Consider the following 23,041-nt stretch of genomic DNA (forward strand, 5'->3'; position numbering starts at 1 on the left):
GTTTTGTTTATTTTCATTAAACAAAGGAGGGGAGACACACACACACACACACACACACACACACACACACACACACACGCACACACACACGATACATATATATGCAGGCAAAATATGCATATACACAAAAACATAAATCTTTTAGGGCTAGAGAGATGGCTCAGCAGTTAAGAACACTTTTTGTACAATCATGAGAACTAGAGTTCAGATCCTTGCATCCATTCAAAGAAGTCAGATGTCCCACACTGGAACTCCAGCTCCAAGGAGGGCAGAGACAGGATTTCTGGGGCTTGCTATATATATGCAGGCAAAATATGCATATACACAAAAACATAAATCTTTTAGGGCTAGAGAGATGGCTCAGCAGTTAAGAACACTTTTTGTACAATCATGAGAACTAGAGTTCAGATCCTTGCATCCATTCAAAGAAGTCAGATGTCCCACACTGGAACTCCAGCTCCAAGGAGGGCAGAGACAGGATTTCTGGGGCTTGCTGGCTTCTAGTCTAGCCAAGAAATTGCAGGCCCCAGGTTCAGGAAGAGACCCTGCCTCAAAGGAACAAGGTAGAGTGGTATCAGCAGGACACCTGAGTCCTCTGGTCTCCACAATGGCATGTACTTATGCACACGCACACATACACACCTGACAATAAAAATAACTATTTTTGTTTTTAAAACAGTGTCTAATCATGTATCCCTGACTAGTCTGGAGCTCACTATGTAGACCAGGCTGGCCTCAGACTCAAATCTGCCTCCCAAATGCTGGGATTAAAGGTGTGCACCATTATGCTCAGCCCAAAATAACTTTTGAAAGCCTAGATTAAAAAGTGAGGACGAGGATTGGAGAGATGGCTCAGCAGTTAAGAGCAATGGCTGCACTTGCAGAGGACCCAAAGTTAGTATTCTGCACCTACATCAGGCGGCTCTCACAACAGCCTGTAATTCTAGCACCAGAGGGGATCTGACGCCTCTGGCCTCAGCAGCATCTGCACTCATGCACATATGCACACAAAGATACACACATTAAAGTAAAAATAAAAGCCTGGCATGGTAGGACACGCCCTTAATCCCAGCACTCAGGAGGCAGGGGTAGGTGGATCTCTGTGAGATTGAGGCCAGCCTGGTCTACATAGTGAGTTATAGGCTAGCTGGGGCTAGAGGGAAATTTGTCTCAAAAAGACCAAAAAATTCTTTGTTTAAAGGGTGAGGAAATAAAATGTGGTTGACACACACCTGTAATGTACACTTCGAGGTCAGCTACATAGCAAGACTCTGTCAAAACAAAACAAAAAAGACCAAGAACCTAGCCAGTGTGTTAGTGAGTGGAGAATGGACCTGACCATTCTCCCAAATCTTTGGGATTTGGTAGCTGATAAGAGAACATACTAAAGACTCAGAGGTCAATTTGGAATTCCACAGAGGCCATGTTGGTAACAGAAATCTGCAGCCAGACAGATAAGCTGGCTTGAGCCGAGGTAATCATAAATTGGTTCTGAGTATGCACAGCTGCCTGCAGGAGCAGGTGCAGATACAAAGCAGGAAGTTGGAAAGCCATTTCTGGAATATGACTTACGTCTTTTGCATAAAAATGGAGCTGAAACAAGGGAGGAGCTGGTAACATACAACATGTGTCTGAAGAAATTATTCATCTCTGTACACAGAGAAGCCACGTTCTGGAAAAGTTCAGTTCCTCACCTAATGCATGCCCGTCCCCCACCAACAAACCCTACCACAAGATTCAGGCGATAGCTACATGGCTGTCCCAAAATTTGGACAACGCCTTAAAGTTACTTCTGAGGATATTTGATTTGTACTTTTTCTGTTCTGGAATGCTTTATCATGATTCCTTTTCTCCAAAAGATAAATAGGAAACTGCCTTCCTCCCTCGCTTAGGTTAGTTACACATAAGACTTTCTAAGGAAACTGCCTTCCTCCCTCGCTTAGGTTAGTTACACATAAGACTTTCTCAGGCACCAAGGAAAGAACCATCTCTTTTCAAGAAGCATGAGAAAATGTAAGAATAAACTACAGTGAGCTGATTACAGCCGTTTCTGTTGTGAGGAAAGCAGATAGTCAATAGGAAATAAACTTTTTTAAAAAATCGGTTGCAACGGGCGTGGTGCCGCATGCCTTTAATCCCAGCACTCAGGAGGCAGAGGCAGGCGGATCTTTGTGCGTTCAAGGCCAGCCTGGTCTACCATAGTGAGTTCCAGGACAGCTGGGGCTACAGGGAGACCCTATATCAAAAACAAAACAAAACAAAACAAACAAAAACATCGGTTGTTTGAACATAAACAATATGGAACCATCTTTCAGACTGGCCAAATCCCTGTGTGTGCTGCTTTCGTGCCAGGTCTGGTGCCCGGGAGAGGTTACAATCCAGCAGCTTGCTTCGGCTGAAGCTGTATGGGCGACACGCAACTGAAAGCGGTGGCAGGAGTTTGCACCTCGCAGACAGCAGACAGCTGCCAGGGACCCTGGCGCTCAGGACCGCGCCCGGGCGCTGGGTTTGCAGCCATCGCGAGTCACCAGTGACCAACTGGCAAAGCTCTGCTACAGCGCGGGAGGCGCAGGGATACCGCTTTTCCCACGAGCCCATCCACGCAGTCCTTTGTCTCTGCACCGAGCCCTGCTTCGCCCCGGAAGAAGCACTCTCCACAGGAGGGCCGTCCCGGGCTCCCTGGCTGCGCGCGGCCGCAAGGCGGGAGGGACCCGCAGGCTCTTGCGGCCCGCGGAGGGGCAATGCGGATTCCGGGGGCGGGGAGGCGTCTCCCCGGTCGGTTCCACACGCTCTCACCCCGAGGCCCCGGCCGACCCTCAAGCCGCACCCTCGCGGGCACCGGGAGCCACTTCCCGTTAGCCGGAAGGGAAAGAGGCCGCGGAGCAACAGCTTTCAGCTGAAGCCCGGAACACCCGTGATCTCGCGAGAGCCCCGTCTGGCTCTAGCTCCGCGCTCGGCACTCCGGGGCGACCCCCAGGGGCTGGATGGGCAGAGACCTGGTCTCTGATTGGCCGATGTTTAGGGGGGCGTGGTGTCGGGGCAGGGCAGGCTCGGCCTCTCCCCCCTTCCCAGACTGTGGCCTCCCGCGCGTTCCCAGCGTTGCATCATTTTTAGCTAGAGGCTGCGCTGAAGGAAGGCTGGGCGCGGCACGGTGCGCTCGGTCCCGCTCCAGCCCACAGCCTCCTCTCCTCACCCTCCCGACCTGCCCCCGCAGGGACCCGCAGACCCCCGGGGCACGACTGACAGAGGCCGCTGTGTCCGCCCGATCCTTTCATTGAGAGCCGCCCTTCGGTGGGAGCCCGATTCCCTTCTACAGCCCGGAGCGCTGACCGCGGCATGGAGAAGAGCAGCGACACTAATGGCTACCTGGACAGCGCCGCCGCGGAGCCTGCAGCCCGGCCCCGCGAGCCCGAGGCGGCGGGCCGCACGCAGCGCTGTGTTCGCTTCCTGCGGCGCCAGGCGCTAGTGCTGCTCACCGTGTTCGGGGTGCTGGTGGGCGCCGGCATGGGCGTGGCTCTGCGCGGACTCCACCTCACCCGCACGCAGATCAGCTACCTGGCCTTCCCCGGCGAGATGCTGCTCCGCATGCTGCGCATGATCATCCTGCCGCTGGTGGTCTGCAGCCTGGTGTCGGGCGCCGCCTCCCTGGACGCCAGCTCCCTCGGGCGTCTGGGCGGCATCGCCGTCGCCTACTTCGGCCTGACGACGCTGAGCGCCTCTGCGCTCGCGGTGGCTTTGGCGTTCATCATCAAACCAGGGGCGGGCGCAGAGACCCTTCAGTCCAGCATCCTGGGGCTGGAGGACTCGGGGCCTCCTCCGGTCTCCAAGGAGACGGTGGACTCTTTCCTGGATCTGCTCAGGTAACGCCGCCTCGCCCACGGCACAGTGGGAGACGCAGTGCACTCCACGTGCACTCGTAGCCTAGAGTCTGTTCTGCACGGGTCGTGCTGGCCTCTAGCACTGAGAATCAAGCTCGAGTCTGGGCTGCACGCTGAGCACGCTTTAGAGACGGCTGGCCGGACAGTTGGGGCGGCGGGCGCACGACACAGCGTTAGCAGGATTCAGCTTTCTATTAGGTGGATGTGCTAATGAGGCTGCCTTCCCACTTGTGCGTCATTCCTTACACTTGAGCTGTTCACACCGGTTCAAAGAAAAAGTTCCCATCATGACTCGGTGTCTTCCCCTCTTTTTTTTACATCACAGTACCCCAAAGCTTTTAGGCCACTGAGTGGATTTGGCCCAGTGGGGCCATCCAGCTGCAGTCTGTGTCGTTCTCTGATTCAGCTTTTGGGCTGTCAAGCTGGCAGTTTTCTGCAGAATTGTAGATGTGTCCGAGGATGATAAACCTGGCATTTCTGTGATGCCCGTCGCCCAGATTAGCCTCTGTCCTGAGGGCTTGTGGTACAGACAGGTCGCTGGCCATCTTGGTCAGGACCACTGCAGAGCACTAGAGCTTGCTTTGGGGAAGGAGTGCATTCTAGAGGTCAGTTGAGAGGCTCCTTCACCTCGCTTTGCAAGCTTGCTTTCAAACTGGGGTTGCATTTCATCCGAGATGATATCGTTTCCCAAGCTTTTGTCTACACTAATCCAAAGTTCACAGGTGGGGAAACAGCAGCGTTTGCTGATCTACCCAGGTTCATCTGAGTGAGGAGTCCAGCTGGCTCCCCTTCCAGCTGTCTGAGCCCTCCTGCTGTGTCGCTGAGGCGAAGCTCCTCATTGCTGAGGTTATGAAAAACAGCAAACTTTGGGCAGAGTAACTTGCTTTTCTTGTATTTCCATTTCTTCATCTGGAAAATGTGACAGCTGTCTGCCACTTAAGAAGGAGATTGTTCATCTAAAACAAAACTAAAACCGAGGACATCAATACATCTGTATTGAAAAAATCTTCTAAAGAGGACCAAAAGCTCTTGCCAAAAGATCAGATGGAGGTAACCTGTAGGGACTTGCTGGAATATAGCTTTTGCTCCCTGTCAGGCCCCTTCAGGTGGGGTAGTCTTCTGAGTTTTAAAGTTTGAGAATTAAAAAAAGAAGTCTACTGAAGTCCTGAGTACCATGGGGTTCGGGGATTCTTTTTTGCAGAGACCTGTGGCCCAGGTATGATGTTCCTCTCTGCTGGTAGCTCAAGGAGAGCCTTAATAGTGTTGTTTCTCAAAAAGGGAGGGACTGGCTAAAAATTGGGGGTTGGAGCTGAGGGAAAATACTACAACCCGTCTAGCCCTCGAAGGACTTCCTGTTTTATGTCTGGTTTTAGACTTAAGTCCTTTAGCTGCTTTTGAAGTGAATAGAGAACCAGTGTCATAGTTTAACCATCAAAACAGATGTAGCTTCCCAATGACTTGGGTCTCATCTGCAGAGAAGAGCTCTTCCTGGCTTGTTAGGTGGTACTGTTTTATAATGCTAACTTCACTTCATCTAGCCATTTATGGATAAAAGTGGGACATTACTACAATCCTCTTTACATCTGAGGAACCTGAGATAGAGGTCAAGGGATTTGTTCCCTTCATAAATCTTTTGATTTAGGCCACTTCTGTGGCAGAAGCTGGGATATCTCCAGTTTGAGCCTAGCATGGGCTACAAGTGAAATCCTGTCTCAACAAAACCAAGGGCTGGGTTTACTGCTCAGTGGTAGGGTGCTTGTAGCATGCTCAAGGCCCTGGGTTTGATCCTGAGCATGGGGGTGGAGTTAGGAGTAGGAAAACTATGGGTCTTCTGCCCCACATCTCAAGGCTCTGTTCCTCCTACTCTTCCCACAAGTCAACATGGTGTAGTGATGATGTTACACTGCTGGTCTAATATCACCATCTAAAAATTGATTGCTATGAGCCAAAAGCGGAACTGGTAAGAGGAACTACTGTTAGGCTAGGGTAGGCGCCCACTCCCTCCAGCTTGGCATTTGGATGAGGCACTTGAGTGAAGGAAAGTTTGCATGTATCTGGTCAGGTTTGGTTTTATGCCAAGTAACTTATGACAGGAAACAGACCTGAGCCTTCTAGAAATGCTTCCTGGGTCTGGAAAGTCTTCTTCCCTTCCTTCCTTCCTTCCTTCCTTCCTTCCTTCCTTCCTTCCTTCCTTCCTTTCTTTTTCTTTCTTTTTTTTTTTTTTTAAGACAGGGTCTCACAATGACTGTCTTGGAATTTACTGTGTAGCTCAGGCTGGCTTCAAACTTGAAAACATATACATCAACACCATCATCGTCACCACTCCCAGTCCCTCCCCAGCTTCCTTCCTTATAGGGGGTACCAAGATCTAAAAGGAGACATCTCTGCTAACTAGCTCTGAAACAATAAACACTAATGGGGTAATAAATATTTATCGTGTGAATATACCATGTCTTATCCTGTTCTAGAGTCTTTGAAGTTTTCATAGACTTAGTAAGGAATTTTTGAACTTAAATAAAAGGAAATACTTCTGAAACAAACGTATATTTGAGCAGACGTTCACTGAGTTCTTATACCGAACAGGAAATGCATACCACCCTTGACAATAGATCAGAAGGACAAACAGCACCTAATGTCTACAGAAGAAAAGTTTTTGAAGTTTTTCACACTGAGCTCTAAGTCTATGCAGTACCCCAGCCAAGCTCTCCATTTGCCAGTCCAGCTATGTATGCCTCACACCTGTTTTCCTGTTTAAGTAGTATTTCCAAAGATTCTTTTGGTACCAGTAAGGCTTTGTCCATTCACTTTGTTTGGTCAGACTTAGCCTCTAGATTTGATAGTGTACTCAGCATTTTCATATTTTTACTTTTTACCACAGTGAGGTATCTACACACATAAACTCCCTACCCCCACATACCAACCGCAGCAAGTTACACCAAACACTATTTTAAGTGTGATATATATGATCTCTTCTAAAATGCTGATTAAAACCAATAAATTATTTCTGTATCATGTTTGAGACACTTTGGTTTAATATATGTGTGGCGTTTTGTAACAGGCTCTGGGGTTAGAAACACCCACATAGCTGGGCAGGATGATGCACACCTGTAACCCTAGCACTTGGGAAGTGGAGGCAAGAGGATCAAAAGTTCTGGATCATGGGGCTGCAGAGATGGCTCAGTGGTTAAGAGCACTGACTGCTTTTGCAGAGGACTCAGGTTTGATTCTCAGCACCCACATGATGGCTAACAAGTGTCTTTAACTCCAGTTCCAGGGGAATCTGATACCCTCTTCTGACCTCTGCAGAAATTTCACGGCATGGGTGCACCTACCTATGTGCAGGCAATAAACTCACACACATTAAAAAATAAATAAATATAAGAAAAGTTCTGGGTCACCTGAAGAGATGGAAGTGCATTTGCTACTCCTGCAGAGAACCTGGGTTCGCTTCCAAACTCCCACATGATGCCTAACAACCCTCTGTAACTCAAGTTCCAGGGGACCCGATGCCTCTTCTGGCCTCCACAGGCACTGCATGCATGTGGTACACTTACATGCAGGCAAAACAATCCTACACATAAAAATAAATTAAAAAGTTTAGGGGCATCCTTGGTTACATAATAGAAGGCCAGCCTGGGATACATGAGACCCTGTCTCAATAAAAATAAAAACAGAATAATGATAAGTTTAATTAATTTTAAAAGCACAGAAAAGTCCATTTCCTCAGTAGCAGTGTTATTGGTGATCATTGTCTAGACTGGGTTTTTCAGGTTCTTGGCCTTATATTCAAGGAACTGAAATAAAGTCTCACTGATTTACAAAGTAACAAGGAAACTTTATTCAAAGCTAAGCATAGTTCAGATTAGACAGAAGATATGCTGTCAGGAGTGACAGCAGGCCACATGAGTAAGGGTACTCAAGGTTATTGTTTGGGGTTTCCTTTCATGGGGTTCAAGAGAAAGAGGAGTTTGGTAGCCAAGGGGCACCGGGTGGGTGGTTCTCTGTTTTGATGGACAGCTTCACTGCATATGTCCTTTCCCATAAGACATCTAATTTTAATCATTTGTGTGTCCATATGCATAGGCAAGTAAGATGGTAAGAGTTTTTCCCTAAAAGTCCACACAGGAAACAGTGTGTCTTATTGCTCCGGCACCCAAAGTAGTTCAGGCCAGATTGGACTTCCTACCCTCCTACTAGATATATGGAGAATACATTTGAATAGAACCTGTCTCTGTTTGATGGTCGTTAAGGGGAGGAGAAACTTACTCCATTGTTTGTAGTGGAATATGCATACAGCTCCATGCAGGTGGGGGTCCTAGGTTGCTAACAGGTTGCTAGGTGCATTGTTAGGAGAAGTGTACAGGTAAAGGCCCTCTGCTGCCAAGTGTATTATTAGGAGACGAATGTGTGCATAGCCCAAACCAAGTAGAGTCCCAGGTTGCTAAGCTATCCCCAGTGGTTGCCTGCCTCAGCACTAGGTCCACTTCAAGTGCTCATTAGTAACATAGTCACCATGGGCAGCACAGATACAAATACTTCTGTTGGGCAGGGCTAGTTGGAATGCAAAGGAACGTAGATCAATTCCATGACTCCCAGGCCTTAGGGATCGGATGTGCTAAGTGAGAATTGCCTTCAGTTTCCCTTTCAGCTCAATGTCCCTCCTGTCGAAAGCCTACTATGTGAATGCAAACAGTTGGGAAAAGTGCCTAAAGACAAGCTTTGAGGAACAAAACTGCTCGCCTGGCAAGCAGCTGTTGTACAGGAGTGCTCGGGCTAAGAGAAATATCTGTGTTGGAAAAATCAAAGGAGAGCCGGAGAATTGTGCTTTTCTCCTGCAGCCCCAGTTCCTGTCCCTGGGATCCAGCCAGAGGGAAACTCCAGCTCCTGATCCGTAGCAACCAGGGGACCAAATGAAAGGAGTGGGTTTAGGGGGTGTAAACTTCAGCTCACTGCCCCCAGGTGAGTCCTAGTTAGTTTTGATTGTCAGTTTGAGTGGATTGAGAAAAGCCTAGATCAATAAAGCATGCCTCTGGGTGTGAGGGAGTTTCCAGAGACTGGATCATGAGATCTCTGACATACTGAATGGGTTATTTCATTGATGGACTCAAAATGTGAATGGACAATTAGGAGGTGATGGAACTGTTGGAAGGGTGGGTTGGAGGAAGTCGGTCACTGCGGGTACTATTCTTGGGAATTGAATCTTGCCCCTCCCTGGAACTCTTCCCCTCTGCTTCTGTCTTGATATGAACTGCTCCACTGTGCCTTTCCTGTCTTGATATACTGAGCCTTCTGCAACCCTGAAATCAGTAAATAATTCCTCCCTTCTCGTTGCTCTCATGTATTTTAGTCACCACTATGAGAAGAGAGCTAACTAGCACCTCCCTAGGGAGTGAGAACTGTGCTGTCTGAGTTTGTCATCACATTGAGTGTATGCTTTTTCAGTGTGGAATCTCCTTTGCATTTATCACTGTACCTTTTTGACTTTGTTTCTTTATTTGGACAGGATCTTATGTAGCCTAGATAACTTTGAATTCTGGATCCTACTACTACTGTCACCCAAGTGCTGGTTTTTTGTTTTGGTTTTTTGTTTGTTTGTTTGTTTGGTTGGTTGGTTGGTCTTTTTTTGGTTTTTTAAATTTTTTATTTTATGTGTATGTGTGTATTGCCTGCATGTAGGTAAGTGCACCCATGTCATGCAAAGCCTGTGGAGGTCAGAAGAGGCTGTCAGATTCCCTGGGACTGGAGTTACAGATAGTTATTTGCTGCCATGTGGGTGCTAGGATTTGAACCTGGGTCTTCTGCAAGAACAACCAGTGTTGTTAACCACTGAGCCATTTCTATTTTGGTCTTTTTGAGACAGGGTCTCCCTGTAACCTCAGCTGGCTTGGAACTCACTAAGTAGACCAGGCTGGTCTTGAACTCACAGAGATCCGCCTGCCTCTGCCTCCCAAGTGCTGGGACTAAAAGTGTGTGCCACACCTTGCTCTGTTTAAGCAGTTTTAAAGTATGACTTACATATGTGAAAGGTACCCATATTAAGGGTACAGTTTAGCAAATTTTTGAGAAATGGATAACTCATGAAACTACCACCAAAATGAACACACTGAATAGAGGATCAAGTCAGTGTAGTCATTCAGTACATATTTTCTTCGACTTCTCTTGCTCAGGACTATGCTGTTGAGATGGTCTGTGCTATTATGTTTATCAATTGGTGACTTTCTGTTGCCAAGTGGAATTCCATTGTGTGACTTTATCACAATCTGCTTATTCATCCATCTGTGATGGATGTGGCATTTGAGGCTATTATGAATAATGCTGTCATGCATACAGAGCCTTTTGCAGACACATATTTTCATTTCTCTTGGGCAAATATCTAGGAGTAAAACTGCTGAGTCACAGGGCACATGCATTTTAACTTTCTCATGGACTGCCAAACTACTCTGTATTCTTATGAACTTGACCTTTTTTTTTGGTCTGGAATTGCTCTTTTGCCTGTAGTATTGTCTATACTCTTTATTTATGTTAGGTCTTACAGATGGTTTGGAAACAAGTTCTGGGTTTGGGTCCATTCTGAGTGAGATGGAGGGTTAGTGCTATGTTTAATAGACTAGGCAGGAAAGAAGGATTTAAACCAAGTGCTGTGCTCCTTGCAGGAGAGTCCATTTCTAGGCTGTGAGAAAGGCTGCTCGAATCCATCCAGGAAGGCGCTAATCCCAGAAGGACAAGAGGGGTTTGCAGAGGAAACTGTTGCCTGTGGGAAAGGTGGAGGTTTTCTAACTTGGTGGTCCCTTAACTTCCCTGTCCTCACAGAAGGAGAACCCCAGCCAGCTGGGTCTGAGAACTGAGAGTTGGCAAGTAGTGGGTGTAGAAGGGGGAAAGCTTGGCATGGGCTCTTTCAGTTTCTAACAAACAGGAGATGCAAACCCAGTCCACAAGACTGAGATGGGATAGGAAGTTGCTTTGTAATGGGAATAAACAAATGATTACTATTCACCTGTATACCAAAGACTAGCCAATTTAAGTTGCTAGTTTTGTTTGTTGGTTTTTGAGACAGGGTTTCATGTATCCCAGGTCAGCCTTGAACTCACTATGTAGCTAAAGATGACTTTGAATTTCTGATCCTCCTGCCTCACCTTCACAGTGCTTGGATTATAGGCATGTACCACCATGCAGGGTTTATTGGTGCTGGGACTAAATCTAGGGCTTTGTGCTTGCTACCAACTGAGCTACAACCCTAGCCCAAGTCTGTTTTGTTTAAAGTAATTATGCCTGTGATAAGAATTTATCACAATTTTAATTCAGCCAAAGATCACCATTCACCATTTTTCTGCTTGCATGTAGGCACATACTTTCTGGTGTTCTTAAGTATGCCAAAAAGCAATTCAAGTTTCATCAACCAGTAAGAGTGGCAAGTCTCTACATGGTGGCCATCCTCTGGGAGCACCTGGAGAGTTCTAAAGACATTTTGTGTTGTTTTCACCTCATTAACACTGTTGGCTAGCGTACTGCCTGTCTATTGCTACTGAACAAATTCCTGTGCAGGCGTTATATGAGGTATCCCCGAGGCAGGAATTTGGCATTCTGCTTCCAGCTCTTAGAAGACTGCAGCCAAGGGGTCAGCCAGGACTGGGCTGTCATCTGAAAGGATCATCTAGGGAAGGGTCACTTTGGAAGTCATATGGCTGTTGACAGAATTTAGTCCTCAATGCCATGGTTCCTACTTGGTTTGTGGCTGAAGACCACCCTCGGTTTCTTAGCATGTGGGCCTTTTTAGCATGGCTGCTTCCTTCCTTCATCCAAGTATTTAAGCCTAGGAGACTATCAGGAAAGTCTGCTGGTGCAGTAGAAGCTACAGTGTTCTGTAACCAGATCGTGAGAGGGATACCCCATCACTTTTGGTGCTTTGTATTGGTTAGAAGCAAGTCGTGGGCCCCACCACACTCAAAAAAAGGGGATTATGCAATAGTGAATACCAGGAGGCCATCTCAGATTGCCCACCACTGGGTTGCAGCCATACCTGCCTACCTCAGAACCACAATGCCCTGCATATAGTTGCCTGATAGGTGAACAGGCTGTTTTAGTTTCTTTTCCCATTGCTGTGATAAAATACCCCAACACAAGCAACATAAGAGAAGAAGAGTTTATTTTGAATCATAATTCAAGTCACGGTGGCAGGAGCCTGAAGCAGCTGTCTCATTGCATCCGCAACAGAAAGCTGGGTATGGTGATTACCGTGTGCCTAATCGCTTTCTCTTTCTATCTAAACCAGGATCCCAAGCCCAGGGAGTGGTGCCACCCACTTTCAGGCTGAGTCTTCCTACCTCAGTCAACCCAATTAGGATAATCTCTCAAAAGTATGGCTAGAGAGCTTGTCTCCCAGGTAACTCTAGAGTTTTCCAAGTTACAAAAGTAAGAATCAGTGGAAAAGTCTAGCACAGATGGTAAAGGCTGACCCTGGGCCTTCTGTCCTTCTAGACTTGTTCTCACTAGAAGTGCATAGAGCAAATGGACTGTTAGAAATCATATCTGAAATATTAAGACTGGCATCCTACACCAAACCTGAGTCAAAAGAGGAAATCAATGAAGACTGTTTGCTTGAATAGATTTTGGACTGGTTGTTTTTAAATTTTATTTTGTGTGTGTGTGTGTGTGTGTGTGTGTACATGTACATGCATATGCATATGTATATGCACATGGCGGCCAGAGATCAAAGGCAGGCAGGTGCCTTCCTCAGTCACTTTCCACCTTGTTTTTTGACACAGGTTCACTGAGAACTCACTGATTGAGCTAGACTGACTGGCCAGCAAGCCCCAGGGTCCTCCCAAGTCTCTACCTCCCCAGTGCTGGGATTACAGACACACTTCTGTGCCCAGCTTTTATGTGGGTCTTTGGAATTTAATTCAAGTCTTCATGCTTAAGCCACAAGCTAAGCCATCTCCCCAGGTCCCTATTGCCTTCCTTTGTAAGCAATGCTTTATAATAACCTTCATCTGAAAATAAAATCTATTCCTACACATATAATTTCAAAGTATCAAAATGACCTGTAATGTAAAAAAAAAAAAGGAAAACAATTATAATAAAGAATGTCTTAGTATGTAAATGTGGGGCTAGAACAGTGGCTTAGGGATTGAGTGATTGCTGCACAATCCTGAGGGCCAGAGTTTAAAGCGTAGCACCTATGTAACAAGTTAGGTATAACACCCATGCCTGTAACACCAACTCACAAGTGGCGGGGGGCGGGTGTAAATAGGATTGCTGGGGCTTGCTTGCTCCGGAGTCAGTGAGAGACCTTGTCTTACGAAAACAAAGTGGAGAATGATTAAGGAAGACACATGACTTTGACCTCTGGCCTCCAACGTGATAGATAAATAAATTTTAAAATCTTTATGTAAGTGTTCTCAAATAAAAAAGTTGGATCCTTACTCTTGATTCAGATGTACTGCTAACTAGCATGGTGGTACACACAAAGAACAGTGCATTAAAGTTTAGTTGGATACAGTTGTGTAAAGATCAAGGTATATCTTGAGACAGAAGAGAATAAAAATGAATGTACTCAAAGTATTAGTATCGGAGGAGGAAGAGGGGGAAGAAGGGGGAGGAGGAAGATGAGGAGGAGAAGGAGGGGGAAGAAGGGGAGAAAAACCAAAAGAGAGGCCACTCTTAATGAGTTCATTATAAAAGCAGATTGATACTTAAACTTCGGTATAAAATGAAGGACTCGGACTTTATAGTTTCTCGTTGGTGCTGTGATTTCTTAAGAAGATGAACAGTTCTTGGAAACTTTCAGAGCAAAACAAAACAAGCCATTATCCCATAATTTACCTAGTATTTATATTCATGGAAAATTGAATGTGTGTTCAAGTTGTGAAAACAAAACAACAACCAAAACTCTCCTATTGGAGTTAGTCCAAGCTCAGGTGATTCTAAATAAGGTTTTTTTCATGCCAGACACCGGGAGCTATTAGGGCTTTGAGAAAACGTGTTGTACTTACCAGGACATATTTCTGGGACCTGGCACGTCCCCATGCCACTCTTCCCTCAGTCCCAAAAGTGGCCTGAATTATAACAACAAAAAATCTGTTTGGTTGAGCCTGGTGTGGTGGTGTACACCTGTAATCCTAGCATTTGGGAAAAGAGGAGAGTTTGAGGTCAGCCTGCAATATATAAGACCTTGTCTCAAAAATTAATTAAATAAAAATCCTCAAGACTAGAGAGATGATTCAGTAGTTAAGAATGCATCCTGTTCTTGCAGAAGGCCCAAGTTTGTTTCTCAACTCCATATCAGGCAGCTCACAACCACCTATAATTCCAGTTCCAGGGAATTATGACACCTCTGACCTCCACAGATACCTGCACTCATATACACAGATATACACACATACACATAATTAAAATTTTAAGAAAAACGGCTTTATCAAAGTCCCTTGGCTAGACTGAGGATGTAGCTCAGTGGTAGCATGGACTTGCACGCATGAGGCCTGGACTCAGCTCCAAATTCCGGGAGGGAGATAAAGTAGCATTTGGGTTTCACTAGTGGGCAGCAGCATTAGCCATCACAAACCATTGCAGTGGGGTTTAACCTCGAAGTGGTTAAAGGGAAGCACCACAGTAAAGTTTAGTTGAATACAGTTATATAAAAATTAAGGTGTACCTTGAGACAGAAGAGGATAAAAATGAGTATACTCAAAATATTAGCTAAAGTAGAACCACTTGGGCACCATACCTAGGTAAAGCAGAGAGTTGCAGTATTTGCTGGGGAATGAGGCCAAGACAACACCTAAGTTAGGCTCTTTGACTGAACATTTCAAAGAAGACACTTTAAAGTTTCAAGAATATTAGCAAAGCCAGGCCTGGTGGTATGGGCCTGTAATCCCAGCTACTTGGGAGACTGAGGCAGGGAGATTGCAAATTTAGTTTTCCTGGGCTATAAAGTCAGTTACTTAGTGAGACACTCTCTGAGGGGAAAAAAGAGCCAGATGTGGTGGTGCACACAAGAATCAGTAGTTCAAGATCATCCTTGGCTACATAAGACACTAGCTCAAAAAAAAAAAAAAGAGAATGAGTTGAGGCTAAATAGACTGCTTGCCTAGCATATTTAATCCTTGGTACTGAAAGAAAGAAAAAAAAAAAAAAAAACCAACCCTGACAAATTCTTTCTTTTAACAGAAACCTACTTCCCTCCAATCTTGTGGTTGCAACGTTCAACACGGTAAGGTTTCATACTTTACTAAATATATGAAACTTTGATGGGGAGTGTAAATTGCTGCTGCAGGTTTGGTGAAGTAGAATTAGGAGGGCTCCTAATTGTTTCCTGCTTCGGGGATGAGATTTCCTAGGAGAAAGGGCCTTGAGACCATGATTAGGCCTTGAGGTGGGAGGGAGAGCATCAGTCAGAAAACAGCAGTTGATGTGAAGGTCAAATAGTTAGGGCCATACAGGGAAGGGGAGGCTTGCCTTTAAAACACGCAGAGGAGCTTCTCTCGTAGACTAAGACATGGGGTGAGAAGGAGAGCTACCATGAGAGGGCTGGCAAGAGGCCAGAGAAGACCCCAGAGCAGTCCAGAGGGATCCTCTTACAAATGGAACTTGGTAACATTAGGGTTAAAATGTAGAAAAGGCCTTTCTCGTCATTTAGAAAAGTCCCTCAAATCAGTATTTGAAGAATGTACTAAATATTGTAGAATTTTTTAAAATAGAGCTTTGTTCTGATTATAAAGATACTATGTATTCATTACAAAAATAGTGGAAGAAAACAAAGATCCCCCATAATCACTGCCTAGAGCTGTCACTCATCAGCATTTTGGTGTATCCTTCAGATATGTTTTTCCTATGTGTGTACATGTTGCAAATATCAGTATACTATATGTTCTGCTCCCAGGTAGCATACTTTCTGTGGCAGCATATTACACACATTTTTCCTTCTACCTAATGTTAATTGCTATAGTACTTGCTGCTATAAAAATATAACATAGGGGCTGGAGAGATGGCTCAGTAGTTAAGAACATTGGTTGTTCTTGCAGAAGACCTGGGCTCGAATCCCAGCACCCACATCTGATAGCCTCTTCTGACTTCTGTGGGCATTGCATGACACAGGTGCACTGACCTACATGCAGGCAATACATGCATACACATAAAATAAAAAATAATAAAAAAAAGAGTCATACATAGCAAGTTCCAGGACAGCTGGGGCTACAGGGAGACCCTGTCTCAAAAAGACAAAAAAAAAGTCATCATTAAATTATTAAAAATATATATAATATAATTTCCTTTTGATGTCCCCTGTAGGTGGACATTCAGGTTGTTTATAGTTTCCTCATGTTTTTAACAATGTGACAAAAAATATAAAGCCCCATTTTTCACACAAAGAGTGAGTGGAAAGGTCTAGGTGAGATGGTTTGATCTGATTGCCCTTTTTTAGACAAGGTCTCCCTAAAGCTCCAGCACAGCAATCTAATTATCTTTTATGAGCAAAAGCTTTCTACTTACAGCATGGTATGGTGGCGCACACCTGTAATCCTTGTACTTGGGAGGCAGAGGCAGGAGGCTATCTGGGAGTTCAAGGCCAGTCCACATAGCAAGCTCCAGGCCAGCCAGGGCTATATAGTGAGAGTCTGTCTCAAAAAACCAACTGAACTACATAAGCAGTTCCAGGCCAGCCAGAGCTACAGGGAGACCCCATCTCAAAACAAAACAAAACAAACAAAATCCCAAAACTTTCTATTACAGTGTTTCTGTTTTTCATTTTTAATCTGTGTATGAGCACGGGAGTGACTGATATAATGAAGTTCTTGTCACAAACGGATGGGGTGGGGTTGTTTCCTTACTACCCCTGGTCATGGGACAGCAGAGCACTTCTGCCTCTCTGTAACCTTGATAAAGCTGAGAGAAGTCAAAGCTCATCATTGACGACCTCTAAGTGGGCATCGGACAGTTCTGGAGCCAGGTGCCCATAGTAGCTAGAGTGAGGAAGACCTGGGCGCCAACAGAGTCCGCTTGGTAGCACTGATCAAGACACAGTGCATACCTTGCAGAAGTGGGCCAGGTCAGCCAACTGTAGGACCAAGGCTGGAGAGTTGTCTGCTGTTGCTGCTGCTGCTGCTGCTGTGTGAGTCTCCCAAAAGACTGCATCAACAGACACTAGCCTCACCCTGGAGGCAGGGGCTTAAGCCAGATTAGAGACAGATGCTGAAGAGCAGTCACACTCAAATAAGTTCTGGAACACAGCAGTGTGTAAAGAGATGAATGAACTTAAAATGACATGATGAACTTCGGCTTCATGAAATTTGTGCCAAACTTCAAATAACACAAAGCATCAGCAGGGAATTGTGTACATCTTCTCCAATCTATTGCCCGAGAAACAGATGGAAATTCTCCCTGTTTCCTTGGTCCCTAAATAACCCAAAGGCCTCTTGAAGGACTTGGTACCTTGGTGTTAATCTAACTTTTGTGCAGATTTCAGAGGTCCACGTTGAGTCAACCAAGTGAGGCCTGCCCAGAACACCCACTGAATAGCTGGCAGAAGTAGGAAGGCCTAGCCATGTCCTCGGTTCCTCTGGGTGGGTCTTCACTCGGTCACTAATGGGGAGGTTTTCTTCCTTTTCACCAGATTGCAACCAGTTACAAAATGATAACCCACAACACCAGCTCTGGCAACATGACCCAGGAGAAGGTAAGGCTCCTTATAAGATCACTTGTGGGAAACTAATCATCTTCTCAAATAAGGACATATTCATTGTGTCTGTTGGAAGTTTGGGGGTTTGAATAGATATTTAAAGCCTCCAGGTTAGGTTTGCTCCTTTGCTTACTTACTACTATGGCCAAATGCCTGCACTTGTAGGAGGAGAATCTTCAGAGATCTGTAAGATATTTTATAGCACTCCTTCTCCTACCTTGAAATAAAAGTACAATGTATAATAAACCAGTCCAGGGGCTGGAAAGCAGGCTCAGCAGTTAAGAGCACTGGCTGCTCTTGAAGAGGACCCAGGTTCAGTTCCCAGCACCCATATGATAGCTAACAAACTATCTGTTAACTCCAGTTTCAGGGGATCCAATGCCCTCTTTTTATCTCTTTGGGCACTGCACAACTTATATACATGCAAACAAAACACTTGTACACATCAAGTAAATAAACAAATAATAAATCAACAAACAAACCAGTTCATTTTTACCATGTAAATGCACAATTATAATGGAAAACATAATAAAAATTTGCACCTACTTAGAAGTAATACATTTGGATCTTAAAACAGGAGGCCTGGGATAGTAGAGTACAGTTGTAATGCCAGCACTTGTAACACTGGGGCAGGAGAGTCACCATGAGTTCCAGGTCAGCCTAGGCTATACATTGAGACCTTGTCTCAAAAATTAAATCAAAGCAGAGTGAGCTGAGCATGGGGGCAGGTGCCTGTAGTTCCAGTGTGGGGACTGAGGCAGAGGGATCCCTTGCCCCAGTGCTTCAAGCCAGCTAGGACAGCACAGTGAACCCCATCTGTCTAAAAATAGTAAATAAAATAAAAGCAGAAAGAATTCAGCTTAATAGTCTTGGTACTTTTTTAAAAACACTTTTTTTATTTGTATGAGTGTTATGCCTGCATGTATATAAGTTGCACCCATGTCGTGCAGTGCCTGCAGAGGACAGAAGAGGCTTTTGGGTCCCCTGGAACTGGAGTTTCAGACAGTTGTTAGCTGCCATGTGGGTGCTGGGATTCAAACCCAGTTCTTCTGCAAGAGCAGTGTTCTTAACCACCGAGCCATCTCTGCAGCCCCTAAAAACATTTTGAAAAGTGCTAAGTAAATATTTTTGTGTCTGTATGTGCAATCACCCAAATGCCACAACTACAACTAGAGTTGCATTATATTACTTGTTGTACCAGTGACTTGGATATTAGAACCTGTCAACACACTTTTCTAAAATGGCAAATAACACTTGGTAAAGTCAGAACCAAGGTGTGTTTTCTTTACATCATTTTGATATTCTTGGAAAGTTCAAGCTCTCTGTATCTAAACGGACCTAATGTCTTCCTTTGACAAGCCTTTGATCCTCAGGACCACCTCATCCTTGCTGCAACTGGCTTGAAGTGAAGGTCTGCTGAAGTTCAGCAGGGCTGTTTGAAGCTGAGCACGATGCACACACAATCTAGAACACTGCTTGATTCTGTGATGCCTTTAGATTTGGGCAGATGTGGCATTACTGGCTGCTCTGATTTCCCCACTGGAAGTACTGGTGACCCACAAGTATCCCCCCAGATGATATCCCCCTGCCTGCTCTATGAATTCAGGAATGTAAGCTCCTGGGGAGCTGTATAGCCTCACCCATTCCAGACTTTTTAAAAATACATACACGTGTGTGTGTGTGTGTGTGTGTGGCCTTTTTGAGACAGGGTCTCCCTGTAGTTGCAGCTGTCCTGGAACTCACTGTGTAGACCAGGCTGGCCTTGAACTCACAGAGATCCGCCTGCCTCTGCCTCCCGAGTGCTGGGATTAAAGGTATGCGCCACCACAGCTGGCCCTCCAGGCTTTCTTTCATAAAGACATAGGAGGAGTCATCCTTGTCCCCAAGAATGGCAGGGTAAGCAAGGGACCCAGAGGCCAGGCTCTTACCCTGACCTGTGGTTCTCTTCCATACCCGCTTTGATCCCCTGTAGTCGCTTGCTACAGGTACATAGGTAAGCTTTCAATGAATCATTAATTCAGTAAACAGTGGTACTTGGTAGCCACTCTGTGCCCTTCTTGGGTACCAGATTACAGGTGGTACTCACTCTAGACAAAGCCCTGAACTTGCAGAGCTCACATTCTAGTGGAAGGAATCATAATAAATACATATGTCAGCCAGTTACAGGGGCCTAAGAGGAAAATGAAGCAGAGCATGTACACAGGCGGAGAAAGAACATGTGTGTGTTAGGCACATGTGTGTGTTAGGCAGTGGTGCAGTCTTAGCCTTGGTATGCAGGGAGTCCTTCCATAGGTGAAAGGGAGATATGGGAAGACCTGGAGAGCAGACTATGCAAAGGGATACCAAGAGGCACCACTCGGGATGCAGCTGGCTATATCTCTGACTGTGTCTGGTCTCTCCTAACCTTACCCAGTGCCAAATTCTAAGGTGCATTACATCCAACACACCTTACTGTAAACCCACCTACTACCAGCTTCCTCTACAGAAAAGACTCGTTTGGTTGGAAAAATTATTGCCATTGCCCCAAGTCAGATAGTTAGTTCCTTATCTGGAATCACCTGACCTGAAACTCCACACCTGGGAATTGCAAAACTTCTGATTTGATGAGTAGATGAATTCTCTGATTGCATTGGTTCTTGACCCTCCTTTACAAGAGGGCTCAGAATATGGACAGAAGAATGAATCGACAACTCTGAGGTCAGCACCAGGTGCTTGCATGCAGCCATAGGTCCTGGCAGTGTTGACTTCTCCATAGACTGCCAAAGCAAGCAATAGAGATGGCACTGAAACTCAAGTCTTCTCTCTCCATAGCTCTTTAACCCTGCCACTTAATAGACCAAGTCCCAGGAGAGAAGCGTGGTACTCAGAAGTCGATGGGATTACAATAACATTGTAAGAACGAATTCTAGATAAAATGAACCTAGAATGATCTCCAACAAAATATCCATTAAAATCATACTAGAGCTGGGCATGGGGGCACATACCTATAATCCCATCACTTGAGAAATAGAGACAGTAGGATTGTGAGTTTGAGACCAACTTGGGTTACATAGGAAGTTCTAGGCCAGCCTAGGGTACATAATGAGACCCTGTCTCAAAGAGCAAAACAGTGCTTTCCCTTCCTGTATCTTCCTGCTTCCTGTCTGTTATGGTGTGAGCTGCTCTGCTATGAGCTCTTCATCATGATGAACTTAAAACCTCTGAAACCATAAATTAAAATAAATTGTGCCTTCTTTAAAAAAGAAAAACAGCTGGGCTAGGGATGGAGCTCAGTTGGTAGAATGTTGCCTTGTATGCAGAAGCCTTGGGCTTGATCCCCAGGGTCTCATAAAACCAGGCTTGGTGGTACAGGGCTGTAATTCCAGCCCTCAAGAGGCAGAAGCTCCAGGATCAGAAGTTTAAGATCTTCTTTAGCTATATAGCAAGTTCAAGACCAGCCTGGCTACATGAGATCCTGCCCACTCCATCCTTCAGAAAAGATGAATTCTTGTTAGCTTTTATTTGCCAGAGATACTCTAAGTACTTCACTACATAGTATATATTTAATTTCATACCAGGTGCAGATCAGCTACTGTTTTTATCCCCATTTTGTAGATGTGGAACTGAGGCACAGAGGAGTCAAAAAGCTTACCCTAACTCACACAGCTAAGTAGCACTGAGATTCAGGCTTTATAGCTGGTCTTTTGTATTTATTATTTCTTCTACTGATAGAAATGACTGATAAATTTATGTATCAGAATAAACAAAGCATAGTATATGGTAAGAATCTTCCTGTATTTCAGCATTACCATTAAATTTGAAATGTTTCATAATGAGAACCTGGAAGAAATGAAAAACTACCCATCAGTTTTTATGATACAGTTATATTCTTGATCATTGATGCGCAGTCTATGAATCATATCTTTCACCCAGATGTGTCCAGTTGATTTGGAAACTAGCAAAGCCTACTGAGAATAAATTTATGGTAATTTGGAGTGTCTACTTACTAGACATTGGGCCATGTCCTAGCTTTTGTTCTAGAGCTAGAAGGAATTAGGGGCCTCAGAAATATCCAGCTCACTGATTTCCATAATGTGCTCCAGGGCTGCACAGGAAGGGAAAGATACTTCTGCCCTCTGCCCTAGGGTTCACACCTCTTCACCCAAGGCCTGAGGGGCTCCCAGCTCTACCAGCCTTTCTTTACAGAAAGGTTCTTTTTTTTTTTGGTCTTTTTGAGACAGGGTCTCCCTATAGCATCAGCTGGCCTAGAACTCACTGTGTAGACTAGGCTGGTCTTGAACTCACAGAAATCTGCCTGCCTCTGCCTCCCAAGTGCTGGGACTACAGGCATGCGCCACCATGCCTAGCAGAAAAGTTCTATTTTTAAAAAATAGTTAAGGGGGAGCTGAAGAGATGGCTCAGCAGTTAAGAGCACTGACTGCTCTTGCAGAGAACCCTGGTTCGATTCCCAGCACCCACATGGTGGCTACAAACCGTCCTTAACTCCAGTTTCAGGGGAATCCGATGCCCTCTTCTGAGTTCCACGGCATTGCACAACACGGGTGCACTCACATATATGCAGGCAATACACTCATACACATAAAATAAAAATAATAAAATATTTAAAAAAAAATAATAGTTAAGGGAGCAGCAAGATGGCTCAGCTGCCAAGACATTGACCTGAGCTCAATCTGTGGGACCCACATGGTTGAAGTAGAGAATTAACTCCCACAAGTTGTCCTCTGACCTCCCCATAGGTGCTAGGCCATCTGTATGCATGCACACACACACACATGCACACACAATGAATAAATGTTGTAAAAATTATGAAAAGAGCAGTTAAGGGGCCGGAGAGATAGCTCAGTAGTTAAGAGCACTGACTGTTCTTGCAGAGGACCCGGGTTTGGTTCCCAGTACCCACATGGCAGCTAACAACTGTCCATACCTCCAGTTCCAGGGGATCCAGTGTCCTCTTCTGACCACCACATGCATTGCATGACATGGGTACACTTATATACGTGTAGGCAATACATTCACACACATAAAATAAAACTAATAAACAAAAAATATTTTTAAAAGATAGTTGATAGTTACTTCGTTCAGTTCTCTCCAACTTGTACATGAAGAATCTGAGCTCAGAAAAGGCCCAGAGCCAGAACCGGAACTCATCTGGTTTTTACCATGTGGCATGTTTCCTGTATAGCTCTCTGTGAAAATTTTTCTTATTATTTTCATTTGAAGATTTATTTCTAATTATGTATATGTGTCTGTGTGTGGGTTTGTGCACATGAGTACAGGTACCTCAGGAACCAGAAGAGGGCATTGGATCTCCTGAAGCTGTCTTAGCCTCCTAAGTATGGGTGACAGTACCACCATGCTGGGCTATAATGTTCAGATAGGATGAAATGCTTATTTACTTGTGTTTGCAGCATTATTTACTTGTGAGATTCAGCACTGCTGGGAAAAGGCTGTGTTATGTCTACACCTCTCCAGTCAATGATTTAGGAAAGAA

At 45.2% G+C, this 23,041-nt stretch overlaps 1 protein-coding gene across 1 annotated transcript in view; it reads left to right on the forward strand.

Moving 5' to 3' along the window:
* The first annotated feature begins 3,065 nt into the window (after positions 1–3,065).
* Slc1a4 (solute carrier family 1 member 4) overlaps positions 3,066–23,041 on the forward strand; it is a 31,626-nt gene continuing 11,650 nt past the window's right edge. The window contains exons 1-3 of the mRNA XM_008850639.3: positions 3,066–3,860; positions 15,045–15,087; positions 17,485–17,547. Of these exons, the coding sequence (XP_008848861.1) occupies positions 3,337–3,860; positions 15,045–15,087; positions 17,485–17,547 (630 nt within the window). The 5' untranslated portion in view covers positions 3,066–3,336. The remainder of the gene's footprint in view (positions 3,861–15,044; positions 15,088–17,484; positions 17,548–23,041) is intronic.

This window comes from Nannospalax galili, unplaced genomic scaffold, assembly GCF_000622305.1.
Source record: "Nannospalax galili isolate Female #2095 unplaced genomic scaffold, S.galili_v1.0 scaffold805, whole genome shotgun sequence".
In the NCBI taxonomy this organism is placed as follows: domain Eukaryota; kingdom Metazoa; phylum Chordata; class Mammalia; order Rodentia; family Spalacidae; genus Nannospalax; species Nannospalax galili.